The 19,830-nt window shown below is 39.6% G+C and overlaps 1 protein-coding gene across 1 annotated transcript in view; it reads left to right on the forward strand.

Moving 5' to 3' along the window:
- The window catches only part of ADGRV1 (adhesion G protein-coupled receptor V1), a 535,827-nt gene that overhangs the window by 432,016 nt on the left and 83,981 nt on the right, over positions 1 to 19,830 (forward strand). The window contains exon 86 of the mRNA XM_052643554.1: positions 5,958 to 6,115. Coding sequence (XP_052499514.1) covers positions 5,958 to 6,115 — 158 coding nt within the window. The remainder of the gene's footprint in view (positions 1 to 5,957; positions 6,116 to 19,830) is intronic.

The raw sequence follows: 19,830 nt of genomic DNA on the forward strand, positions 1-19,830 counted from the left end.
GGGCCTGATTCTCCTTGAGGTTACATAGTCCCTTGGCTTCACGGCCAAAAAGAAGTAAAGATCAGTGAATTCATTAATTCCATTAAGCTACTTTATGCCCCAGGAGTGTGCTAGAAGAGCGCTTCTCCAGCTTTCAGCGAGCACATGAAACGCCTGGGGATCTTGTTAAAATGTAGCTTCAGGAGCTATGTTATGGGGTGTGAGAACCTACATCTTTAACAGACTCCCAGGTAGTACGGATGATGCTGATGAAATAACAGTGCTTTGAGTCAAAGACTAGAATCATTTATTCAACTATGATCTTCTTGATGGAATGGACCATGTTTTAGGAATCTTCATCTGTCTTTCCATGGCCAGCACTGTACCTGGAATGTGAGAGATATTCAGAAGTTGCTTGGATTATGATTAAACTGAACACACAGGAAATATAGGCCTTTCTATGCCTACTTTTTTTAAGTGGGTGGTTTTCAAACATTGCTAGAAATCAGTGAAAATTTCTTAAGGGTCTGATTATGCAAAGGACTAGGAAAAATATTTTTAAAATTACAATCTCAGTCTTCAAGGAAAACACTGGCATCTTTTCTGCTAACTCTACTATGTCTTTCCTGGAAATGTGAAATAATTTTAGAATTACGGGGGTAGCAGAATGAGCCTATTTATGCTACTAGCATTTGACCTCAAATATTTTTTATGTCATTTTCATGTGTACAGTGAGGCTAATGTGACTGTTGTGGTGTTAATGTGTAATGAGCCATGTAAGGATTGAGTTTCGTGCCTGGAACAGGGTAAATGATCACTGCTAATCCTGTTAGTAGTGGTAGTAGAAGTAGAAACAGTAGTAGTAGTATTTAAGATTATTTTATCCTGCTAACTCAGCTTAGGAAAATACTTTGTTCTCCCTCTTCTTCTCTAAGTCCATACGTTATCCTAATAAGAGATTTCACTTTGTAGGGCTTACCTACAATTTAGTCTTAATATCATCCTTGTTTGGAATTTAAAGTTATAGGAAAGTGAATTTGAGAACTCAACTGTGTGCACTATAGCAGAAGGACAGAAAGAAGACTTTATTTTTGTACCTTGCAGCTAGTTAAATTGTTCTTTTCACTCCCATGTCTTCATAAATTGATTTGTGAGAAAAAATTAATGTGCTTAACAGGGTCTCCCTAAACCTCTCCAACCATTTTGGATGGGCCTGAAAATACAGACACATACACAAAAATATATGCGTACACACATATATACATACACAATTTCACAGGTAAATTACAAGTGTATGTTTGATAATATCATCTTTGGAAAGGAGGTAAATTGAGCAGGCAAGGAAAGGACTGTTGAATGCATAAGTATTGGCTTAGATATTAGTTATAAATGGTAAACATCTACGTAATGAATAACATCTGTATTCTTCAACTAATAGGGCCAGTAAACTGAGGTACTTTCTGCACAAAGCAGAAAACTTTGGTGATGAAGGAACAATTCTTGATTCATCATACATTTTAAAATTTCTAGAATAAAATTGGCAGACCATCTCTTTTTTTTCCCATATAAAGAAGGGCATCACCATGATTGTCCATGTGGAAAAGGAAAGGCTGGTTGGAGCAGCAATGTAACCGTGACATAGGTGCCATCATTGAAGAAATCTCCCCTCCTGGGGAAGGTTGGCATATGAGCCTGTGAATCATAACTATTATCGTTGTCTTGTTGAGGAGAAGCGCTTACAAAGAAGACGTAGGAACATACATTTATTATTCTTTCATTACCTAGTTCCTTTTTCATTACCTATGTAACCCAGATGTAACCCACGTGTCAGCTGCCTGGATCACTTCAAGTCCTCCAGTGTACCAAGGTCAGCTTGTTCTCTAAAATATAATTAAAATGGACTCAAATCACAGACTCATGTACAGGGAGTTCCCAGCATTCCTTCCAATATTTACAGCAGTTGTAAGTGAAGCCTTTGTCTCTCCTGGACTCTTGGCTTCTGAGCTCCTCCTTATGCTGATTTCACACAAGAATTAAAACAACAGAAAAAAAACCTGAAATACCCTATGCCGCCCACATAATTTATTTAAATCAAGTTGAGTAATGCAAGTGGAAACACTTCAATAAGTATAAAGAGCTACCTACGGGAGGTAATAATCTTAACTAAATGAGAAAGTGACATAAGGCGTTGTGAATGCTCCAGGGTAGACTTGAAGAGAAAATCTGAAGGTAATGAAACAATATCCACTCATTTCATCTGGCTGAAAATAGAAAAAAGGATGAAGTCCTGGCAGGATTTTGAAATAAAGTCAGATTGTCTGTGGGTTATAATAAGAAAAAAATTTACCCATGAAACTTTAAAAGGGAACAACAACAAAAAGTTAGTCATGGGATTACCAGAACCCAAAAGAAATATTTAACACCAGAAGAGAGCAGGGCCACCAGAATGCTTTGAAGCCGGTTGAGCTGGTAATTAGAAGGAACAACTTTGCTCATCCTTTTTAAGAAAGCAAATCCACATGGCCTTTGTCTCATTTTCTGGTAACTGCCAGAGCTGTCCTTGAAGCAGTAAGTTGCCAGCACATTAATCAGCTGCTTCCACAGCCCTGTGTATGCATAGCATTCAGCCTGCTTGCTTGTTCCATTGTTTTTCCAAGAATTTGTTCCCGGCCTTACTTCAGAAAGCATTTTGAACGTAATAGTCACAGTTTCCCAACTCCCCACATCACTGTCCTGTGATCAAATCTTCAGACTACCTGGATGGACTGTATATCTTCTTCAGTTGGACTAAAGAAAGTGCTGGTCAATGAAGCTTTTTTTTTGTCTTGTAAGAATAGGATATAGTTCACTTGGGCTTCCCTGGTGGCTATAGAATCTGCCTGCAATGCAGGAGGCCAGGGTTATATCTCCGGGTTGGGAAGATCCCCTGGAGGAGGAAATGGCTACCCACTCCAGTATTCTTGCCTGGAGAATTCTATAGACGGAGAAGCCCGGCAGTTACAGTCTGTGGGGTCCCTAAGAATCAGACACGACTGAACAACTAACTTCTACTTTTCTTTCAATAGTTCATTAATCTTGGGAACTTTTAAGTGTATGGGCTTTCCTTGTGGCCCAGCTGGTAAAGAATCCGCCTGCAATGTGGGAGACCTGGGTTCCATCCCTGGGTTGGGAAGATCCCCTGGAGAAGGGAAAGGCTACTCATTCCTCTCCAAGTCTGGCCTGGAGAATTCCATGGACTGTAGAGTCCATGGGGTCGCAAAGAGTCGGACACGACTGAGCGACTTTCACTCACTCACTTTAAGTGTATGTCACAAGCTCCCCCTGGATTCTGTGGCTCCAGTCACATGAGTGGGTGCCCTGACTGCTGTCTCCGCCTGTGGGTTACCCTTTCAGCCCTGTCTCCAGTGTTCCTGTTTCAGCAGGGTTGCCTGAGCCCCTCATCCCTCAGAGAGAGAGTGCACAAGACAGAGACTTTCTTTTGGAGGGAGATGGGGATTGGAGTCACAGGAGTGGGTGAGGGAGACCCCTGCAGGACTGTAGGGCCTGAGGTGAAGAGGCAGGCAGGAGGGGTTGCCAACTGAGAGACCCCGGGGGCCAAAGCCCTCCTTGTTCATGACCTGGCCCCGTGCTGCGTGTGTGGAGGGCAGACTTAGGGCCCTCTCAGGAGCCTGATACTAACGAGCAATCACAACTTGTGGGTCTCTGAAGAAACAGAGGGGAAAAGGGTCGCTTCAGGACTGGGTCATTTTCCTGCTGCTTTCTCTGAGAAAATGGTTCAGCACAGCCATGTCACTGTGCAAGCAGGGAGAATTGCCCGGGAGACTGTGATGAGCTAGGACACTTAGAAAGTTCCCCCTCTCTCCCCAAAGACACCACAGGCATGTCTGCTTCCTACTAACCTCTCCGAGGATCACTTGGCCCAATTTGATTTTGGGCCAGGGTGGTAATGTGCTTCACTGGAGTTCTTCTTTCCAAGGTTCTCCTCTAAGGTAAACGAAAGTTTTCAGGAATGCCCTTCACACCGACAGATGAGATGCCAACATGGCCTGCCACCAGAAAGGGTAGGTGTTGGAGAGCCAAACCTGTATACCGTAGCACTCTGTACAAGATGTTCATCATCCCGAAGCAGCTCACAGTAGACTCAGCAATTATCCCCATTTTACAGCCTGAGAGTGAATTGTGATGACATTTCTCAAGATAAAAAGAAAGCACGGAAGCCCATGTGACTTCCTTTGTCAGTGTCTGCATTTGTCTAAGCTGCTTTGAGCCAGTCTGTAGCAGTGAAGCCATAATTCAGATGAAAACAATAAGAAATCATTTAAAGCCAGTGTACATGAAAGTGAGTAGCCCACATGACTACTATTTTTAGTGCAGAAATATATTCAAGATCAAAGCCATTAATGTTTGCCTATTTTATTTAATCATGTGCCTTTTACCTGGAAGATGCAGGTCTTATACAAATGAGTGTACAGGGAAAGTTTCAGGCTTTATGCTGTCCAAATTAAATTCTGAAAAGCCAGAAAATTCATCATTTTGACATCTCTTTACAAATGCAGAATGTGTGTTGAAATATCTCTTGAAATGTGTCTTGTTTACTTAAGGAGTACATTTAGCAGATCATGTTAATTAGAAGTAATATCTGAGTAAAGTCTTTCATAATGTATCTCATTTTAAATATAAAAATCAAGGAGCTAATTTCCCAAGTTGTGAGAATGGATATTCCCTCTCATTATCTGTATTTTGGATTTTGAGGTTTTCTTGTAAGTAAAAGTTTATAGCATCTTGAGTTTTTACAGCATTGCTTGAGTTTCCAGCATCCCCCCCCTTTTTTTTTTTAACTATATAATAGTCTAGGTTTACAGATATTATGTATTAAGAAATGGAGAAGTTGGGGAAAATTTTTGAAAAGAGACATTGCCTACTCTTGAAATTCCTTGTAAAGTATTATTGTCATATAAGTTGTAGGAGGTGTGTCCTCTATAAGAATACTTCAGAAGCACAATTTTAGATATTGAGAACCTTTCTAACCATTCTCCATTTTGAGTTGTTTGTGTGTGTGTGTGTGTGTGTGTGTGTGTGTGTGACAGATTTCATATAAACAGAATTTTTATGGTGCATGGGTAAAAACTTCCAATTACATCTCTGAAACCATTTTCTATGGAAATTCAGTGTTACCAAAATATGTAATGTTAAGTTTACCTTAAACCTCATTGACCTGAATAAACTCCATGAATAATAGATACAATTATGTAGTATAGCTTCTAGATGGAAAATTGTCATCATTTTCAAGAGAATGAATGGCTCTGGGGAAATGTACAGCTTAGGAATGACAAAACTGTCATTCACTCAAAACAAAATTGTGGAAATGACAGAGTTGAGCCCTGGGAATCCTCAAATTTGCCTTTAAACAATACCTGCTTCAAACTAGTGGTTACCAGTGGGGAGAAGAAAGGGGGAAAGGCAATATAAGGATAGGGAGCTAAAGTGGGAACTATTAGGTATAAAATAAGCTACCAGGATATATTATACAACACAGGGAATATAGCCAATATTTTATAACTATAAATGGAGTATAATCTTTTTTGATAGTTTTTTATTTTATTATTGGAGTATATTGCTTTACAACGTTGTTTTAGTTTCTGCTGTACAACAGGAATCAGCTGTATGTATCCATATATCCCCACCCTCTTGAATCTCCCTTCCACTCCCCCAATTTCTCAAACTTACTTGACCATAACCCTTTTTTGAGGTTTTCTGAGCACCTCAGGATACACATGTTCCGTGGAACCCATTTTGTGAAGCAGTGGGCCAGATTTAGTCATGTAGCCGCTACTCAAACAGAACTCCAGTTTGGCAAACCAAGAAGCTGCTGTTGCCAGCCCTGAGATGCAAAGAGCGAGTATAAAGTGTTGTGGCACACGGTGCATTTAGAAATGTGGGTGTTGAAGCCGAGTTCTCTCTTCTCTGGTCTCTTCCAGGTGTTTCATCCCAAACGTCTACGCAGCTCTGTTCACTGCAGCCCTCGTCCCGGTAACGTGCCTCGTGGTGGTGTTCGTGGTGTTCACCCACGCCTACCAGGTGAAGCCACAGTGGAGAGCATACGATGACGTCTTCAGAGGAAGGACAAATGCTGCAGGTTTGTAGGCAACCGTATTCGCACTTTGGAGCTGGGCACTTTTAACGGGGGGAAAAAGTCACTGAATGATTTCTTTATCAAGAACAGGAAGGAGGTTAGACTCAGCTTTCAGCTCTGAAGCCAGAAGTTACAGTTCTCTGATTTCTCCTGCTCCTTGGGCCTTCCTTGCAACCTCTCTCTCTTCAGGGCTCTGCAGGTTTCGTTGCTGGTGCCAGTTTTGTCCCTAAGATATTAATATTCAAGTAAATGACTCACAGCCTTTGGGAGCTGCTTCTCTAAGCATTTTTCAACTCAAGCAGTACCAACCTGGGTTCAACCTGTGAAATCTGTTCATTTCTTGCAGACTCTCAGACTTTATCACAAACAAACCATCCTAATGCTTGTGAGTGCTGTATTTTGCATGTGGAGTTCTGAGTGTGCAGACAGATGTTTAAAAGCATATGTGACCAGACAGCTTCATAAGTGGCTACACATGTCTGGTTACTTAAGAGTGCAAGTCTTTCCAGCTCAAATTGGCTTTCACTACCAGCTCATTTTTTCCCTTTGAATCATACTTAACACCGGTTTTTATGATCTGATTCTTTTTCTGTTGTTAGATTAGAGTCTCTTAGGAATGTTTTTAAAGAACGATAACCAAATACCTACATACAGAAAACTCAATCTAAAATGGTTTGAGTGACTGGAATGTTGAGAATCTAATGAGTTGGGGAACGGAGGAATCCCTCTTGGGCCAAGAGGAAGACTAGTCTTTTCTATAAGATCAGTTAAAGATAAGTCAGTTGCTCAGTCGTGTCCAACTCTTTGCGACCCCATGGACTGTAGCCCGCCAGGCTCCTCCGTCCATGGAATTTTCCAGGCAAGAATACTGGAGTGCATTGCCATTTCCTTCTCCAGGGGATTTTCCTGACCCAGGGATTGAACCCAGGCCTCCAGCATTGCAGGAAGACTCTTTACCATCTGAGCCACCAGGGAAGCCCAAGTCTTTTCTACATTTTTGCAAATCTAAAGCCAAAGGAATGAGAGAAGTTCTTCACATGTTAAGTACTGTCCAGAGTTTAAGCAAGATACCATCCATGAAGTCACTTAGAATAGTGTCTAATACATTAGTAGAGGCTCAATAGATACTGTCTCTTATATGCTAATAAAAAGATTCATTCTAACATAATAAAAGCCTCTAGTTCATAAACTGTGTCAGGGAAGATGCAAAAAGATTTTCCTTGTAGTGTAAAGAGAAAGGACTCTTTTATATTAACTTATGGGGTAGTTTGTAGGAGAGCTGTATCTAGCCAACTCTTCCCTCTTCTCTCTGATTTAGTGTGCAATTATAATGTGGGCAAAAATAGCACTTAAAGTTATGATTAAACTTAGATTCTTCCATTAGAAAAGCAATGTTCGATGTAGAAATTGTACTTTTTCATGGACATAGAATTTATCCAGAAGCTGTGCTTTTATTCAACTTGAGATTCATTCTGTTAAAATAAATATTCTCTTTTGAAGGCAAAGTTTGTTTCTCCCTAGTAGCAAGATTTATTTTTTTCTGTACACTATATAGAAGTGCCAGTGTTTGCGTGTTTCAGTACTGATAACATCATAAAGGCCTAACCTAATGAGTTAGTCTTTTTCATTCCTGAATCACCCCTGTGCCTTTTGGATATGATCCATGGATACAGTAGATAAACAATGCTCCAATTCTCTGAAAAACAGCTCTCAAGCATTGAACATAAAATCTCTAGAACACTTGTATCTCAACTGGAGAAACCTCTCTTACAATGAAATATATTAATAGAAGCATTGCTCTTATTATAGCTTTTCAAATAAAAAAAAAAAGTTATGGCAGTTCTGATTTCCCTGCTCCCACTCAACTTAACAGTCATTATCTCACTTGGACTTTTAAACAGTGTTTTCCTAGTTAGTCACTAGTTCCAGTTCTTGTCCGTTTCATTTTCTTAGATGTCTATATTTCAACAATGTCAAGTGGCTCCCCTCACTCTCTATCTAGCTTTACAATCATTCATCTTTATTGCCCAAAAGAAAGTCCGGGCTCTTTGTAACACTAGAGTCTCTATGCATTCACCCCAGGCCGTCTTATCACCCCCAAGTTAGTTACTGCTCAGCCTATGTTCTGACCATGTCATTGATTCAATTTTACTCATCCTTGAAATTACCTGATCTGTCATCTTTGCTCACGTAAGATGTCCTCTATGAACTCCTCATCATTAGTTGATTAAAAAAAAAACTCATGTGTTTAATAAATAATGAGAGAAAATGTAGATGAAAGAGGTGTAAGGGACTTACTATGCTCCCTTAATCTATCCTAGCTCCCCAAAGCCATCCTCAATAAATGCATAATCTAAGTAAAAAAATGTGTGCTGAACAATCCCAAGTTGCTCCTTCCAACAAGATACTGCTCACTTTTTTATGGAAATTGTGGAAGCTCCCAGTATGCTACTTCTTCCATGAAGAGTGAAATTAACGTCTTTACCGCACCAAATAAGAATTACTCATCCTTCTATGATTTTAAAGCACTTTGCCCCTATGGCCATTAGAGCGCTTAACACTTACTTCAGAATGGAATGGTGACTTGTTTTGGTGTGTGTGGCTGATTTCCTTAATAAATTATGGATTCCTAAAGGGCAAGGACCATTTATTATTCATCTCTGCATCACCAGAGCCTCGTGGAATGCTTAGTGGATAGCAGGAGCATAATTAGTATTTGTTGACTGAATAAACTAATAATCATCTGTGCACCATAAAATCTTATAATTATAGGAATACACGCGCAAGCTAAATATAGCATTAAGAAGAAGAGGAATCTGTCATATCATCCAAAGTAGAAATTATGGAATTTATCTCATTGATCTGTTTGTAGATACCCCTTTGAAATTTATTATTAGGACTATTATTTTTTCTTCTATGATTCCCAAAACTATGTGTTCAGCCTTGACCTCTGACTTGATACTTTACATTTTATTTGAAGCCTCCTTTAACTCTCCTACACTTGAGTATGTTCCACTTAGCTCAAATTCAAAATGTCAAGAAAAAAAATGTTTGTCTACTCAGGGCCATTTGATAATCTCTTTGAATCTGTCTGCTAAAATTCCACTGCCTTGACCTAAAAAATATTGTCAAGTTGGGACTGTAAATTCACATTTTGCCCATTTTGCTGTTCCAAATGCATCGCAGTTAATGACAAGATATAACAAGAAAATATTAAGAAGAAGATGAAATGGGGATCAGAAACACAAAGTGGAATGTAAGCTGGGCTGCAGCCAAGGGCCTGGTGTTTTCTGGGTCCACAAGCCTGTGAATGCAGAAGTGTCTCAACTGCTGTGGTGGTAAGCTGGGATTTAGAGGTCTCATGCAAGGCAGGTAGACTGGAGCAGCAGCACCTGCAGGAAAGGTGTCTGCTAAAGGACCGCCACTGAGGTGTGGGCTTTGGCTTAGGGGTCTGGGAGCCCAAGGAGAAAGCAGAGGAAGAATCTTGTCAGGTTCCTGGGCCAGACTCTCTAGAGTTCGCAGTTTTATCTGCCGTATCTGTATGTCATTATGGGGACCCAGGATATCAAATTAGCCTTCTTTGGACAGGAAGGTTAAATGGAGGCCACCATAAAACCATTAGACAGAAAGAGGTAGCCAGAGAGGAAGACAGAGACTAGGGGAGAGAGAGAGTGAGCAAAGAAGCACATGCTTTCCACTCGACTGGCTGCAGTGTCAAAGATCCAAACGCTGGAAGAAAACTGGTGGAGACAGCCCTTCAAATCACCGATCAAAAAGATAAATATAATCCAGAAAAATATATAAGGATAAACTATACATAACTTTGGTAATTATGTTTGACTCTCCAAAAAGATAAAGCAGGAATCAGCAAACTATGCCCCTACCAGCCACTCACCTGTTTTCTCATTTTATCTATTTCTTTGCTCACAGCTTTATTGAGATATAGTTTACATGTCATAAAGTTCATCTATTTAAACTGTAGAGTTCATTGGTATTTATTATATTTATATAGTTGTATAACTATCACCATAATCTAATTTTAGAATATTTTCATCATCACTCAAAAAACCCCATATGCGTTAGCAGTCACTCCCCATTCTCCACTTCCCTGGGCCCTAGGTAACCATTAATCAGCTTTCTGTCTCTGGAGATTTGTCTGTTCTGCACATGCCTTATAAGGGGATCATAGAATAGGTGGTCTTTCAGATCTGGCTTCTTTCACTTAGCATAGTGGTTTCCTAGTTTATCTGTATTACAGCATGTATCAGTACTTAATTCTTTTCATTGCCAAATAATATTGCACTGGATGAACATACTACATTTTTGCTTATCTGTTTATCAGTTGATGGACATTTGGATTGTTTTCGCCTTTTGGCTATTATGAAGAAGGTTCCTATGGACATTCATGTACAAGATTTTTTATTAATATATGTTTTCATTTCTCTTGGGTATATATACCTAGAATTAGAATCTCTGCATCATATGATAACTGTATGTTTAACATTTTGAGGAACTACAAAACTGTTTTCCAAAATAGCTCCAGTGATCTGTTTTGTAAGTAAAGGGTTTTTTTGACACCCATCCACACCCATTTTTTTACATATATTCTTGACTGCTTTCACAATACAGAGTTGAGTATATGTAGTTAAATAAATGCCATGTGGCCTGAAAAATCTAGCATATTTAATATCTGGCCCTGTATAGAAAATGTTTGAACATCAATCCCTGACATAAAGGCAGATATATCCACTCAAAGCCCTTAAACATAAGAAGCAAAAATAGATATAAACAAAATAAAAACACAGACCAATATGAAAATGAAAAAATTTCAAAAATCTTGGCAATGAAAATACTAGTAGTTGAAAATTTTAAATATCTTAATATTTGAGACAAGATACAGATGAGACACAGAAAAGAGGGAATTAATTAGAATCTGAAACTAAGATTGAGAAATTCATCAGTGAAACCTGCAAAAAAAGAGAAAATAGGAAAACAGAGCTAAGAAGTATGAGTATACATTGCCAGAAGAAAAGAATACAGGGAATGGAGAAAAAGATTTGAACAGGTAATTGCTGAGAATTTTCTAGAATTGAAGAAAAAAATAACATAACTACACATAAATATCCATTGTTAAAAAAAAAATCAGAAGGAGGTGGAAGAATGCTAAAAAGTCTAGTATGTTAGTAAAGTTCTCATGTATATTTTTGAAAACCTGGATAGTAAATACCTTTTCTTTGCTTCTCATATTCCTTACTGTTAGAATAATTGGCACAAACCCCATTCAGGAGTTTGGAGTCTACAGTGGATGCAGATGCTGCCAAGTTCTCTAAAAACCTAACTTTCAAAGCAGCACAGACTGGTCCCAAGCCTCTTCTCTTGTTTCCTATGAGGTTCGTGCACACCCGGTGTACACTTTATACCCGAGAAGGGGGGCAGTTCTGATTATAGTCATCCCTCTGTATCACTGGGTTCTGTATTTGAAGATTCAACCAACTCTGCATCAGAAAATATTTGGAAAAATAACATTTCAGAAAGTTCCAAAAGGCAAAACTTTAGTTTGTCCCACGCTGCCAACTATTTACATGGCATTTACATTTTGTTTACATTGTATTATAAGTAATCTTGAGATTATTTTAAATATTCCAGAGGATGTGGGTAGGTTATATGCAAATACTACACCATTTTGTATAAAGGACTTGAGCATCCTTGAATTTTAATTTCCTACAGAGTTCTAGAACTAATCCCCCATGGAGAGAGGAAAGACTGTAGTCTCAAGCAGGTCCAGCCTATTTCTCTACAATTCCAAGCATGCAAAAGTGACCCTTTTTCCTAATGCAGCTGAGATGGTTTATGGTTTAGCTTTATTTTGCCCTGCATTTTTAAACTGGATGAGCATTTTCAGATATTGCAGTTAACCCTTGAAGAGCACGAATTTGAACTGTTCAGATCCACTTACACACAGATGTTTTTCAGTAGCTATGTACTACAGTACTATAGACTTCCCTGGTGGCTCGGGTGGTAAAGAATCTGCCTGCAACGCAGGAGACCCAGGTTCAGTCCTGAGCCCAGAAGGCCCCCTGGAGAAGGGCATGGCAACCTGTGTCCATAGGGTTCTACAGGCAAGAACACTGGAGTGGGTTGCCATACACTTCTCCAGGGGATCCTCCGGACTCAGGGATTGAACCTGGGCCTCCCACGTGGCACAGATTCTTTACCATGTGAGCCACCAGGGAAGCCTAAAGAGTTGGACACAACTGAGTGACTTTCAGTTTTACTTTTCACCATCCTATACCACCTGCTGTTGGTTGAATCCTCAAAAGCAGAAAATATACATATTATTATGTACAGAACTATAAAGTTATATGGGGATTTTTTACTCTGAGGGGTGTGGCATCCAACCTGTGCATTGTTCAAGTGTCAACTGTATGAGATAGTATTATGAGAAATACATTCTCAAATAATAAATCGAGTTGAAAGTTGGGACTTCCCTGGCAGTCCAGGGTTTAAGACTCCATGCTTCCGCTACAGGAGAACGTGTTCTCCTTCCTGGTTGGGAAATCAAGATCACGTATGCTGCATGGTGTGGCCAAAACAAGAGTAAAGAAAGAGTTGAAAGTAAACCCCCTTTTCTTAAAGAAGCACGGTTTCCTGATGTTTCAAACTGCTAGGTTTTAAGTAATTTTGATCAAACCTTGTAAAGAGTGTTTTTTTTGCTTATTTACAAATTACTTTTAGCAATGAGTGAAATGCATTATGAGACGGAAAGGTCAATTTATACTTTCCATATAGCTAAGCTGTTTTTCATTTTTTCATAACTGGAATAATTATGATTACATATTTATCTTAGAGATTTAGGTTTGGTAAACAAATGTGATGAGTTAACACCAGCATCAGGCCTGTTTGCATAACTTAAGAGCTTGCATCAGTTATTTTGCTGGACCTGGCCTCTTCCATATTTCCATAGAACTGTTTTCCCAGCTAAGTACTCTTGTGCAGATTGGATGTGCCTGACAATAGGAGCAATTTTTCGGCAACACTTGTGTGTTGTTTATGTCTGCCCAGTATCAACCCCGTTATACTCTCTTTTTTTATTTTTAGTGACTTTTTTGCTCCTGACATCCCTTAATTTCAGAGCTCAAATTTCCACTGAAATCCAGAGGAAATGGAGAGCAGGGGAAGAGCTGCTAGTAAATAAAATACACTCTCTGCTGTAGTCTCCAGAGAGGGCCTCTGTCAGTCCCTCCCTTTCTGAGCATGGCTGGAACAGTGATGTTAGTCTGTCTTCCTTCTGTGCCCCGCTATTACTCAACTGCTAAGTAACAGATTTTCAAAAGTCGACGACTCCTAATGAAATTCACTGGCCCCCTCCTTCAGCGAAGTGAGTGCGCAGTGAGAATGAGTCAGGATAAAGGTATGTTCCCTGAACTCAATTTCAATGTCTCAAACAGCCTTTTAAACAAAGCCTGTAATTTTAGGGTTTGGTTTTGATCTCTGGCAATGATAAGCTTGTCTCTCCTTTTAGGCTCAATAGAGTTTACTGACTTTTTCTGATTCATCAGCCAGTTCTTATGATTCATGGATCAGGAAGGAAAATTAATTTGAATGAAAAGAGGAAATAGATGATTACAAATCCCTTTCTTATAAAAATCCCACACATATGTTTCAGGATGATATGTAAAAATGTAAAGGTGGCTTGATCCAGCTGGCTATGTATAACACGAATCTGAGGTAGCTGGAATCTCCTGGTGCAATAATGGCTGCTTCTCTGCGTGGTAGTATATTTGAGAATGAATGCTTCTATTTCTTCTCAGATTCCATTTCTTTATATTTACTAATACTAATGTAAATCAAGATTCCATTGCTATTACAAAAATCACTGAAACCCAGTTATAATATTATGAAGTATCATCCCTTATATCCTGAGAATGAGTGACTTGTCTTCTCCTGGCATCTTAAAATATTTCTAAAAGAGTCCAAGGAAACTCATTAAAAGCCAAAGGAAAAAGAAGGAGAGTATATCAGTTCGGTTCAGTCGATCAGTCATGTCTGACTCTTTGCAACCCCATGGACTGTAGCACACCAGGCTTTCCTGTCCATCACCAACTCCCAAAGCTTACCCAAACTCATGTCCATTGAGTCGGTGATGCCATCCAACCATCTCATCCTCTGTCATCAGGGTCTTTTCAAATGAGTCAGGTCTTTGCATCAGGTTGCTAAAGTATTGGAGTTTCAGCTTCAACATCAGTCCCTCCAATGAACACTCGGGACTGATCTCCTTTAGGATGGACTGGTTGGATCTCCTTGCAGTACAAGGGACTCTCAAGAGTCTTCTCCAACACCACAGTTCAAAGCATCAATTTTTCGGCACTCAGGTTTCTTTATACTCCAACTCTCACATCCATACATGACTACTGGAAAAACCATAGCCTTGACTAGATGGACCTTTATTGGCAAAGTAATGTCTCTGCTTTTGAATATGCTATCTAGGTTGGTCATAACTTTCCTTCCAAGGAGTAAGCGTCTTTTAATTTCATGGCTTCAATCATCATCTGCAGTGATTTTGGAGCCCCAAAAAATAAAATCAGCCACTGTTTCTCCATCTATTTCCCATGAAGTGATGGGACCGGATGCCGTGATCTTCGTTTTCTGAATGTTGAGCTTTAAGCCAACTTTTTCACTCTCCTCTTTTCACTTTCACTAAGAGGCTCTTTAGTTCTTCACTTTCTGCCATAAGGGTGGTGTCATCTGCATATCTGAGGTTATTGATATTTCTCCCGGCAATCTTGATTCCAGCTTGTGCTTCATCCAGCCCAGCATTTCTCATGATGTACCCTGTTAAATAAGCAGGGTGACAATATACAGCCTTGACGGACTCCTTTTCCTATTTGGAACCAAATAGCTCCTAGTTAATGCAATACACACTGTGCTGTGTCCTCCAACGATGGCCACCATCAGTTATTTCCCTCCCCTGATGAGTGTCCTACTCCCCACATAAAGCAGTAGAGTCTGTTTCTCCTCCCTTTAACTTTTTGGACTTGCATAGAAGGTGAAAGTGTCTGTTGATAAGTTGTGCCTGACTCTTTGCAACCCCGTGGGCTATAGCCCACCAGGTCCCTCTGTCCATGGAATTCTCCAGGCAAGAATACTGGAGTGGGTTGCCATTTCCTTCTTTGGGGATCTTCCCACCCCAGGGATCAAACCTGGGTCTCAGACATGCTTAGACCAAGATAATCTGATGGAAGTGATACTGCCCCATAATGGGTCAAGTGTTTAGGAGGACAGGAAATTTCAGCTTCCTTTCTCTTGGAAGCCAGCCACAATTTAAGAAGTCTGATTACTCTGAGACAACCATGATATCAGCATCTCCAAGCTAGTTGTGTGGAGTGACCACATGAATAGGCATATTTAACCCACCTCCAGGCTTCCCAGGTGGCTCAAACAGTGAAGAATCCACCTGCAATGTGGGAGACCTGGGTTCGATCCCTGGGTGGGGAAGATCCTCTGGAGAAGAGCATGGCAACCCACTCCAGTATTCTTGCCTGGAGAAGCCCCATGGACAGAGGCACCTGGTGGGATACAGTCCACGGGATCACAAAGAGTCAGACATTACTGAGCAACTAACACATCAGCCCGCCATTGTTTCAAGCATCCCAGCTCTGATTCCAGACATAGGAGTGAAGAAGCCTTCTTGTCAGATCCAGCCCAAGTAGACACCACACAGAACAGAAAACTGCCCGGCCCAGATTGTAAAATATTTTAAGCCACCAAGTTTGTTATGTAGCAATCAATAGCTGAAACGCTGTGGTTCTGGTGTCCTGATTTTTTGCACATCAGAATTCTAAGTATGTCGTTGTCATTTTAAATTTTATTGTCATTTTTATTTTATTGCATTGTTTTATTTTAATTTTTATTGCCTGTCATTTCAAACACATACTGTAAAATTCTATCATTGTCTTTTTAAATTTTACATGGTTTATAAATACAAATGACAAACACAATATGCTTTTTTTTCCTAAACCAAAATTGAGGTTTCCACTGAAGCAAAGTAAAAGTAATCTTACCTAGTAATAGTACATACTTAAATCAGATCCAGAATGACCAATATTACAGGTTTCACATGTCCTTGGCAGAAAACTGCTTGTTTGCAGTCTACTCCCAGTTCCATTGCTGAAAAGAAAATAAAAAACAATACCTAAGGACCAAAGGAAAACCCCAGAACTCCTCGCTGCACAATAAACAATCTCTTCCACTTGAGCTTTAAAAAAATCTTTGTGAGCACAGTTTAGTCTCCCACATTTTATCAGTAATGCTGGGGAAAATCCAAAATGTTTAAAGAAACCTTTTGGATGCTCATCCCCTGCTTAGATTTATATCTGTGACCTCAGTCTTCAAAGATTCAAATCAGACTCTTTGAACGTGAAAGATGATATGTAGTTGTTCAATGTGTATTGCTTTGTGGTTTTTTTTTATTATTGTTATTGACTGGGGACTTGATATTGCTCATTAAAATCTCCTAGAACTTTAACATCAGGAATTAGTTTCCTAAGGCTTAGAACATTGAGATAAAAAGTAAAAATTAAAATCAAAGAATTGCGAGAAAGCTTACATTTCTGTTTGAACTCCTGATTTCCACATGTAACCAAAGAAGAAAAGGGACTTGTAATTTGTGGCAGAGCTGGGTCTTTCCAAAACTCAAGTTTCCCAAATGTTTATACCTCAGGGACTGCCTTTTACCTAGTCTCTGTTTAAAACTGATGAGCACAAGGGTGGTTCTCTGTTTAGGCTATTTCAGTACTAAAGCTTCAATTTCAGTTTATTTTCAAGGTGGATAAAGGGCATAGAGCATGGATGTAGTAGGATTGGGAGAGAATAAAAGGCTGGACTGCATGTAAGTGGCAGCTGTGGGTGGACTTTAGCCCTGGTGGTATCATCATTATCAGCGTAACAGCTACTAATTGCTGGTATACCAGCACACTGTGCTAAGCATTTTGTGTATATTTTCTCAATTTTCACAAGAATCTTGTGAAGCACGTATAGTGAGACAAGAAAATGAAAGAAACGAGAGGCTTAGAGAGGTGTCAGATTTGCAAAGCTGTTGAATTGTGCAGTTGGGGTTAGAACCACAAGTGGCTCCTAAATTCTGCAGTGCTCTCTTTACCACCATCACCAGTGCCTCACCGTTCGCCATTTTGCCGTCAAATCTTTCATTGAGAAAAATGACACGTAAACGTTAAGTTAAACCTAGAGAGCTCCAGTTCCATAAAAGGAATTGTTAGGCTCCATGCCCCAGGAAGAATTTGAAGTGATTCAGGCTAGCAAATTGTTTCTTCATCTTCTAATTTCCAAGAAAGACTGCCTTGTCTTTTTATGGTACTGAAATGTGCCTAGTTTTCCTCACTATTCGCATATATAGTGCAGGCGTAATAATAATATTTAACTTTATAGAGCTGTTTCAAGGATTAAATGTTAATTCATATTAAGTCTTTAGTATACTCTGAAACATAGTGAGCACGCAGTATGCATTGGTATTTTGATCAGCATAACAGCTCTTTCAGTGTGTAACTGGTGCAGAATATTTTGTCCTGGATCATCCCTATGTGTCTTTCAAATATGCGCCTCTCTTCCTTTCTTCATCATTATGTCTGGTGTATATTAATCGACTCGAGTTGTCGTAACAAAATGCCATAGACTGGTTGGTTTAAACAGTAGATATTTATACCTCACAGTTATAGAGGTTGAGAAGTCCCACAGTCTGGGTGCTGGCCAATTTGGTTCCTAACAAGAGCCCTCTTCTTGGCCTGCAGATGACCATTCTCTTGCTATGTTCTTACTTGGGGGAGAGAAGGAAAGAGAAAGGGAGAGAGTTGGCCCATGTCTCTCCTTGTAAGGGCATGAATCCCATTGTGAGGACTCTACTCTCATGACTTAATTAACTCCTTATGTTCCTGTTTCCAAATACCATCATATTGAGGGTTGGGGTTTCAACACATAAATTTTATAGAGACTCAGTTCAGTTCATAGCACATTGCTTCTATCGTCATCTCACAGCTCTCTTAAGACTGATATTTCTTGGTTCTTGTCTGTCCTCCTTCCACATGGAACTTTTAAAAGGTTAAATTGACGGCATCATTCATTCATTCAGTAGCAGTCCTGAGACTATAGGATAAGAGGGAAATTCTACTGCTTTCATGCATGAAGTCTCCATAGGCACAGCCATTCTGAATTAGTGCTATTGTCTAAAAAGGACATGATGTCTGCTCAGTCTGGACTTCATAGTGGAACTGAATTCAGTCTCACTTGCTGAGTTCATCATTCATGGTGACTGGGCAGGAGAAGAAATGCAACTGAAAATAATTTCTTAATACCCATCATGAATAGGCTTCAGCAGAATGTTAGTGGAAGATATGATGATGGTACACATTTAAAGCCGTTACTAAGAGCATCACAGTGGCGTTGCTGCTCATGTGCATTACACATTCTTTGCCCTTCATCTGTTATTGACATAGGCATACCATTGCCATGCCTCAGCTTGACCCAGAGGGTCAGTGAAACTTTCCCAATTGTTTGTAATTTTTATATATAGGCTGAGTTTTTCCATACATTTCCTTGGCAGTTTTTTTCCAAGTTAATTACAAGTTTACATTTTAATTTTCCTGGCATACTCCACTCTTTCAAAGGACTTCCCCCCCACCCCGCCTCAAATCCTTCTTTAGTTATGTTGGGAAAATTACCAATGAAGCATTACTTTCTACTCTTTTGAAAGCTACATGAAACAGTTATTCATGTTTATTGCTTTGATCTAAGAGCACATTCATTTCTTTAATAGGTGACTGAAATCTTTCATTCAACTTTTGGTTGATGAAAATACAAGTTCTGATTTTTTAAAATATCTCTCTCAAATTTGTATTCAGACTATTGCCAAAGAATATGTTAAAACTCTACTGAAGAGTAAAAGAAAATGAATTTTTAAAGCGTCTGCCTCCAAAGCAGGAGACCTGGGTTCGATCCCTGGGTTGGGAAGATCCCCTGGAGAAGGAAATGGCAACCCACTCCAGTATTCTTGCCTGGAGAATCCCATGGACGGAGGAGGCTGGTAGGCTACAGTCCACAGGGTTGCAAAGAGTCGGACACGACTGAGCGACTTCACCTATCTTAGAAAATCTGTGCCATTGAAAACACTATTCCCCTCTAACCTAGTCGGTGAGGCACTTCAGTTGGTATCAACATGGAAATCTTGTGATACTCCATGGTTCTCTCTAATCAGTGAAACTCCAAGTAAGGTATAAATTACATTTATTAATCTATATTTAACGTGTAAATTCCATTCATTATTTGCAAGTTTTTTCATTTATTCATTTTTGCCAGGCTTGTTATTTAGAGAGGGCTTCCCTGATAGCTCAGTTGGTAAAGAATCCACCTGCAAAAAAAAAAAAAAAAAAGAATCCACCTGCAAGGCAGGAGACCCCAGTTGGATTCCTAGATTGGGAAGATCCTCTGGAGACGGGATAGGCTACATGCTCCAGTATTCTTGGGCTACTTTCAATTTATGACTCAGTGTCTATGCAATTCTTTAAAAAATACATAGTCACTAGGTAGTTGTTTGATCACACTTTAGTCAACTGGTACAATATTAAAGAGGACATCCAGAAATAAAGGAAAATAGAGTTGTTGGGACTAGGGAAATAGGGAGTGGGGACAAGTAATCTAGGGAATTTAAA

The sequence above is a fragment of the Budorcas taxicolor genome, chromosome 7 (assembly GCF_023091745.1).
Source record: "Budorcas taxicolor isolate Tak-1 chromosome 7, Takin1.1, whole genome shotgun sequence".
NCBI lineage: Eukaryota > Metazoa > Chordata > Mammalia > Artiodactyla > Bovidae > Budorcas > Budorcas taxicolor.